The 6,689-nt window shown below is 70.7% G+C and overlaps 1 protein-coding gene across 4 annotated transcripts; it reads left to right on the top strand.

Moving 5' to 3' along the window:
- The first annotated feature begins 1,177 nt into the window (after positions 1-1,177).
- On the top strand, positions 1,178-6,298 carry PRRT3 (proline rich transmembrane protein 3). 4 transcript variants are annotated; one of them, XM_055134808.1, is made up of 5 exons: positions 1,360-1,679; positions 2,040-2,170; positions 2,781-3,698; positions 3,810-3,965; positions 4,434-6,298. In XM_055134808.1, exons 3-5 carry the CDS (start codon positions 2,807-2,809, stop codon positions 6,107-6,109), a joined length of 2,724 nt encoding a protein of 907 aa, XP_054990783.1. In that variant the 5' UTR covers positions 1,360-1,679; positions 2,040-2,170; positions 2,781-2,806; the 3' UTR covers positions 6,110-6,298. The 4 variants fall into 4 exon arrangements, with proteins under 4 accessions (XP_054990781.1, XP_054990783.1, XP_054990784.1 ...); XM_055134806.1 differs by lacking the exons at positions 1,360-1,679; positions 2,040-2,170 and adding an exon at positions 1,178-1,290; XM_055134809.1 differs by lacking the exon at positions 2,040-2,170 and having other exon boundaries at positions 1,360-1,650.
- The last annotated feature ends 391 nt before the right edge of the window (positions 6,299-6,689 follow it).

The following is a 6,689-nucleotide window of genomic DNA, read 5'->3' as shown; positions in this document are numbered from 1 at the left end:
GGAGGTTGGGGGGGAGTCACACTTGGCGATGTGATGCCCAAGGAAGACCCAACGGGCCCCCCTTGAGGCGATGCAAAGCAACACCTTGAACACCCGAACAGGCCGGGCGGAGCCTGCCAGATGCAGCCACGCCCGATGGCTCCAGAGAAAGCGAAGTGGCAGTTCCGGGGCACCGTGCATTTGTGTCTGCGGAAGGAAAAGCAACAGAAAGCAGAGGGCCTGGGGCCGCGGCACCGTGCTCAGGAAGACTCAGCTCCGTACTTGGCCGTCACACCTGGCGGCGTTCAGGGGACCAAGTAAGTGGCGCTAGAACTCGAACCCGGGGTCTGCTCACACATCTGAGGCCAGTGCCCTACCACTGAGCCACACTGCCAGCCCTTACACAGGTTTTTTTTTTTTCCCTTTTGAGTCACACAGGGGTGACTCCTGGCTCTGCACTCAGGAATTACTCCTGGCGGTGCTCGGGGCACCATGTGGGATGCTGGGAATCGAACCCGGGTTGGCTGCGTGCACGGCAAACGCCCTCCCCGCTGTGCTATCGCTCCAGCCCCCACAGCTGTTCTTGTAAGCCAAGGATACAGCATGGTGTTCACAGTGGTCCGTCGTGGGGGCAGAGACGGATGGTCCAGGGTAGTCCAGTCACCAAGTTCTTCGAACATGTCATTTGGATGGGGACAATCTGGTGCTATCGCTCTAGACCCTTGTGTGTATTTCTTTAGTGAAATCATCAGCAGTGATGCGGCTAAGGGAGGGCGTCATTGGTGGATCAGGAGCTGTCCAGGGAGGGCAGTTTGGATGGTGGCATCAAACCCCGTAGAGCGCATGGTGCCCGGGGTGGGGGCAGGGGCGGGGGCATAATTGTCTAGAAGAAGGTCCCTGCTAAGTGTTGCAGCTGTGAGGGGGCAGGAAGCACCTGTGTCTCCCCCACTCCCCGCCCTCCGACCCCCCCCCCCCCCCGGGCCTGTGTAAATAAAAGTGACCAGCTTCCCACACGTGCCGCTGTTCTGAACGGTAGGTCCATGCCAAGACATGCTGCAGAGTCGGGGGTGGGGGGAGGCAAGTGACAGAACCCACGTGCAGTGTGATCTCATTTCTATTTAAATTACGTGACTGTGGCTTGAAAAAGATCTGGCTCAGCAAGCCGTGAGTAAGTGCTCACCCCTGGGTAACAGAGGGTGGACGGGCGGCGTGCGGCTGGGAGGATGGATGAGTGGGTGGGCGGACAGATGGAAAAATACATGGATGCTCGGATGGATGGGTGGATGGACGGATAGATGGACAGATGGATGGGCGAGTGGGTGGGTGGATGGATGGGTGGGTGGGTGGGTGGATGGATGATGGGTGGACGGACGGACGGACAGGTGGATGAGTGGGTGGGAGGATGGGTGGACCGACCCCTAGAGGATACAGGTACAGACTAATAAGTGAGCTTCCAGTCCCCGCGCTGTGCTGGCCGCGCCGTGCGTTAGGAAAGTTCCACACGCCCGGAGCCGGTCCGGTCCGCTCGGGGCCCGGAGAGCAGCCGCGGGAAAGGGTTAAGGGCGGCGCGGTGGGCGGGCTCGGAGCGCGGCGCCCGGCTCGGTTGGCGGAGCCCGAGCATCTGGGGATGCGGCGGCGGCGGCGCAGCGCGCGGCTGCGGGGACGCGCAAGGTGAACGCGGGCTGCGGGCGGGCGCCCAGGTGAGCCGCGGGCCGGGCAGGGGCGCGCGGGCAGGGGCCGGAGCCCCCGGGCGGGCGCGCGAGCCCCGGGGTCGCGGCGGCGCCCCCCGGCCCGGGCACTGCGGGCCGGCGCCGGGCCAGGGCCGCGGGGACGGCGGGGGCAGGTAACCCGAGAGGGGCCGCGCAGGAGGCGCCGCCGCCGCCCCTGGCCTGTCCCCGGCCGGGAGGGGCAGCCCGGCCCCGCCGCCCGCCGCGCGGGGGGGTGGGGGGGAGGGCAGCGGCATGCGGACATCCAGGCCCCACTCCGCTGCCGCGGGCCCTGCAGAGCTGGGTGGACCCCCGCCCCGCCAACTGAGTCACTGCCCTCTTTACCCCGACCAGGGCCATGTGCCGGCCAGCTGTGTGACCTTGGGCCAGTCGCCCAACCTCTCTGAACCTCAGTTTTCTCTCCCATGAAGTGGGTCTACCCACACCCGCTTGTGTTGGCATGAGGTGGTGAGCAGGCCGCTGAGGTTAGCTCCTGGGCCTCCGGGACTGTTGGGGTTGGTTCAGTTCCGCCCCTCAGCTCACCCCAACCCCCGCTGCAGAACCGAGGCCTCCAGCAGGCCCACCCGTGAAGGGGCCAGGCGCAGAGCATCAAAAGAGCCCCTGCCTCTAGGCACAGCCTGTCCCCTTCCTGTGCCTGCATCCACGGAGGGGCTCTAAGATCAGGAGGGATGGGGGGCGGGGGAGGTCCAGCTGTGCCCCAGGCCAGCGGGAGAGACATTTTGTGTTCAGGGAGATGGGGAGGGGAGCTTAAGGATGGAAGACTTCCTGGAGGAGGAAGCACAGCTGAGCTGAGGCAAGCTGCCACCCTGTCTCCCTGGCTGGCTTTCTGCATGGGCGGCTCTGCCCTGTGAAGCCACCGTGCTGGGAGTGACAGTCCCATGCCTCCTCAGCACCTGCGGCCGGGGCCACCTCTGGATTTCGTCCCCATCATCCCTTGGCCCGGGGCTAACCCCCTCACTGCCATCCCGAGTCCGTGCTCGCTGTTTCCCCGGCTCTCCTGGGGGGCCCCTTCCCTTCCCGTCAGCCCGCGGGAGATGCGAGAGCCGCTGCCCTCACCTGGCTCCTCTCCCCCAGGCCGCCGGGGAGGACGCGAGCAGACCATGGTCGCCCGTGGCGGGGAGCCCGCGCGTGGCCGGCTGCTGCTCCTGCTGTGGGCACTGGGGGCCGGCCCCGCGCTGGGCCGGGAGCTGCCCAGGCCCCCCGACGACTCGGAACCACACCTGCTCGCGGGCGCCCCGCCCCCGGCCTCCAACGTCCAGGACAGGCCCAGCGATGGGGACCCCTGGGACCCCGCCGTGGCCCCCGTCCCCGCTGGAGAGCTGCCCCTTGGCCCAGCCCTACACGGACCGAGAGCTGCCTCGGGGGCTCCCCGGGAAGGACCGGGGGTGACCGATGACCTGCAGATGGCCCGAGGGCCAAGTTCTCCGGGCTGGACGGGACCGCCGGACTCCCAGGAGCCTGCACAGCCAGAAGCCCCAGGGGCGCCCCCCCAGCCCGCTCTCCCCCCCACAGCCCCCACAGCCCGGCTTGGGGGTGCCACAGCTGCCCCCTCCCCAGAGGCGCCTGCAGGCCTACAGCCACCTAGAGAGGAGGGCGTGTCGGGGGGAGCCGGGACCAGGGCCCCCGAAACGCCCCCAAGGGACCCCCAGGGCCCTCCCGACACTCTCGGCGCCCCCTTGGGCACTCCCAGAAGTCCCCCGCTGGAGGCGCGGGGTGGTGAGACCTTCCACGAGTTGGCTCGGGGACCCCCTCTCACCCAGCAGGGCCCAGCAGCCCCTGAGGGGGGCCCCGTGTCCCCAGTTGAGGCGGAGTCCTCTGCAGAGCCTGACGCCCAGCCCGGCCCGCCCGTTGCCGGAAGCCGCCCTCCCCCTCAGAAGCCGCCAGCCGCGCCCCCCAGGAAGGACGGGGGTGTGGGAGAGAGCTCCCCAAGCCCCCCAACCCAGCCGGCGGATGCCAGGGGCCCCCCCGCCGCAGAGAGACCTGAGGCGCCAGGTGAGTGACAAAGGGAGAGGGCCGGCAGGAGGGCGCCCCAGTTTCTGAGTGACCTCCCATCCCCGGGGGACTGGCTGGCAGGGCGGGCCGTGACTGTGCGTGTCCTTTCAGAAGTGGCCAAGAACAACAGTGTGGACCCCATCTCCCCGCAGCGGGTGCGAGGGGCGGTGGGAAGTCCAGGGACCCCCAAGTCTCTCATCCCCGACCTGCCGGACCCCGGCCCAGCGCCAAACCGAACAGACAGTCCTAAAGAGGCTCTGCAGCCAGGTGGGGGCCTGCTGGGGTGCTGGTGGGGGGTGGGGGGACTTGGGTCGCAGGGCACTGTTTCCCCACGGGGGTGAGGGGTCTAGGGGGGTCTGGGGCACTGATTCCCCGTGGGGGTGGGGGTAGGGGGCCTGGGGTTCCTGAGGGCACTGATTCCCCAAGGAGCTGGAGAGCGGGGTCGCAGGACACTGAGTTCCCACGGAGGTGGGGATGTGGGAGGGTGGTCTGGTGTTCCCCCCACTGGGCATGCTCAGTGCGATCCGCTGCCCTCGGAGCACGTGTGTGCGCACCACAGGGAATTCTAACTGGAGGGCGGGTGTGTTGTCAGTAACTGGTGGTGCCCTGCGCACCCCCAGGGCGGGGACTCTGCAGCCCACCCGGCCCTGGGTCCGGGGAAAGAAGCAGGCGCGTCACGGGCGCAGGAAGCAAGGGCGGTGGCCGCTTCACGGGGCTGCTCTGATGTCCCTGCAGATGACGTGGAGGAGTGGCCCCGACGCCCCCAGAGTCACCCCCCGGCGCCCCCGGTCCAGGCGCCTTCCACGTCTCGCAGGGGCCTCATCCGTGTCACGACGCAGCGCGCCCTGGGCCAGCCGGGCCCCCCGGAGCCGTCGGCCAGCTCCATGGCCCCCGTCCCGGTGTCCAGCCCCCCGGCCAACGCCACGGCGCCGCCCCTGCGCTGGGGGCCCCTGCGGCGGGTGCTGAGCTTCGCCTGGGAGCTGCACGTCTACGGCGTGGGGGTGCTCTTCCTGCTCCCCGCGCTGCTGGCGCTGGCCACGCTGGCGGCCGCCCCCGGGGGTCCGCGGCCCGCGCTGGCGGCGGCCGCGCTGGTGCTGGTGGCCGGGGCGCTGCGCTCGGCCTACATGCTGGCCGACCCCTACGGCTCGCAGGCGCGGCTGGGCGCGCGGGCAGGCCTGGTGCTCTACAACCTGCCCTTCCCCCTGCTGGTGGCCGCGCTGGGGGCGCTGGCCCAGCTGGGCCTGGGCGCGGGGCTGCCGCTGCCGCTGCAGAGGCCGCTCCTGCTGGCGGCGCTGGCCGCGGCGCACGGCGCGATCCTGCTGGCCACCGACCTGCTGTCCCCCAGGCCGGTGCTCAACCTGCTGGCCCAGGGCGTCTCGTGCGCCTGGGGCGCCGCCGTGGCCCTGGGCACACTGTGCCTGTGCCGGCGGCGCCTGCTGGCCGGGCCCCGCGCCTGGGACGCGCGCCCGGGCCCGCGGCTGCTGGCCGTGGCCGGCTCGCTGGGGCTGCTGGCCTGCGGCCTGCAGCTGGCCGCCGCGCTCTGGCTGTACCCGGGCCCCGGCCGCGTGGGCCGCTTCTCGTGGGCCTGGTGGGGCGTCCACTTCTGGCTGCGGCTGCTGGAGCTGACGTGGGCGCTGGCGCTGGCGCTGGCCGCGGTGGCCGCCGCGCGGCCCCGGCCGCCCACCGAGCACGCCTGCTGGACCAAGCTGCTCCGCCTGGCGTGCCCGGCCCCGGCGGGCAAGAGCGAGGTGCCCGAGCGCCCCAACAACTGCTACGCGGGGCCCAGCGGCGCGGGCGTGGGCGGCCTGGAGCTGGGCAGGAGCCTCATCCGCAACGCGGCCGAGCTGGGACCGTCCAGCCCGGGCACCTGGGGCTCGGCCGCGGCGCTGTCCCGCAGCAGCGGGGGGCCCGCGCCGTCGCTGAGCGAGCTGGACCTGCAGCCGCCGTCGCCCATCAACCTGAGCCGCAGCATCGACGCGGCGCTCTTCCGCGAGCACCTGGTGCGCGACAGCGTGTTCCGGCGCCGCGGCCTGGCCTCCTCGCCGCCAGGGGGCGCGCTGCGGCCGCGCCGGGGCAGCCACCCCGACGGCCCCGACGGCGCGCCCGCCGCCCCGCCGCCGCCGCCGCCGCGCGCCCGCTGCCGCTCGCTGGACGACGTGCGCGCGCCCGCGCCCGCCTCGACCTCGGCCGGCTCCCCGGACAGCGGCTCGCGCGGCTCGCTGCACATCAGCTGGAACCCGTGGCGCCACGGGCTGTCGTCGGCGGACAGCCTGCCCCTGGACGCGCCGCCCAGCACGGCGCGCCTGCTGCCCACGCCCGCGCCCGCGCCCGCGCCGCCGCCCCGCGCGCGCCCGCCCCGCGCCGCGCCCGGGGACTCGCGCAGCGCGTCCAGCGACACCATCGAGCTCTGAGGCCCGCACCCGGGCCTGTTTTGTTTTTTTTTAAAAAAAAGATCTATTTTTTGCAAGGGCTGTTTTGCACAGAGGCCGTGACGCTCACGGGCCGCAGGGTGGACCTGAGGGAACGGGGGTGCGGGGGGAGCTCGTTTGTCCAGACCGTCTGTCCTCTTTGTGCCAAAGAAATAAACCCTTTGGACGTGGCCCTCCTCTCCCGCGGCACGGGGCGGTCGGACAGGGGGACGGGACATCGCGGGCCCGCACTGCCCTGGGCTCTTGGCCACCGTCCCTGCTCCCCGTCGGGCTGGCACCGGTGGGGGCTGGGCGTGGAAGCGGGGGCCGCCCCGCCCAAGGCCCGGCTCAGCCCTTTACAACCTTTACCTTTATCAGCCTGTAAACCTTTACAGCCCTTTTCTCCCGGGCTCATGTGCCCACTTTTATTTCTGGTTTCTTGGGCCGCACACGGTTGTGCGTAGAAATTACTCCTGGGGGTGCCGGGGCCCTACACAGTGCCAGGGATGGGAAGGGAGCCAGGGAACAAGCCAGGTGGGCCCCGTGTGCACGGTTTCAGACTGAGAGGAAAGCGGTCTGTCCA

This window comes from Sorex araneus, chromosome 4 (genome assembly GCF_027595985.1).
Source record: "Sorex araneus isolate mSorAra2 chromosome 4, mSorAra2.pri, whole genome shotgun sequence".
NCBI classification, from domain to species: Eukaryota; Metazoa; Chordata; class Mammalia; order Eulipotyphla; family Soricidae; genus Sorex; species Sorex araneus.
The sequence above is the reverse complement of the archived record's forward strand: the minus strand, read 5'-3'. Positions and strand labels throughout refer to the sequence as shown.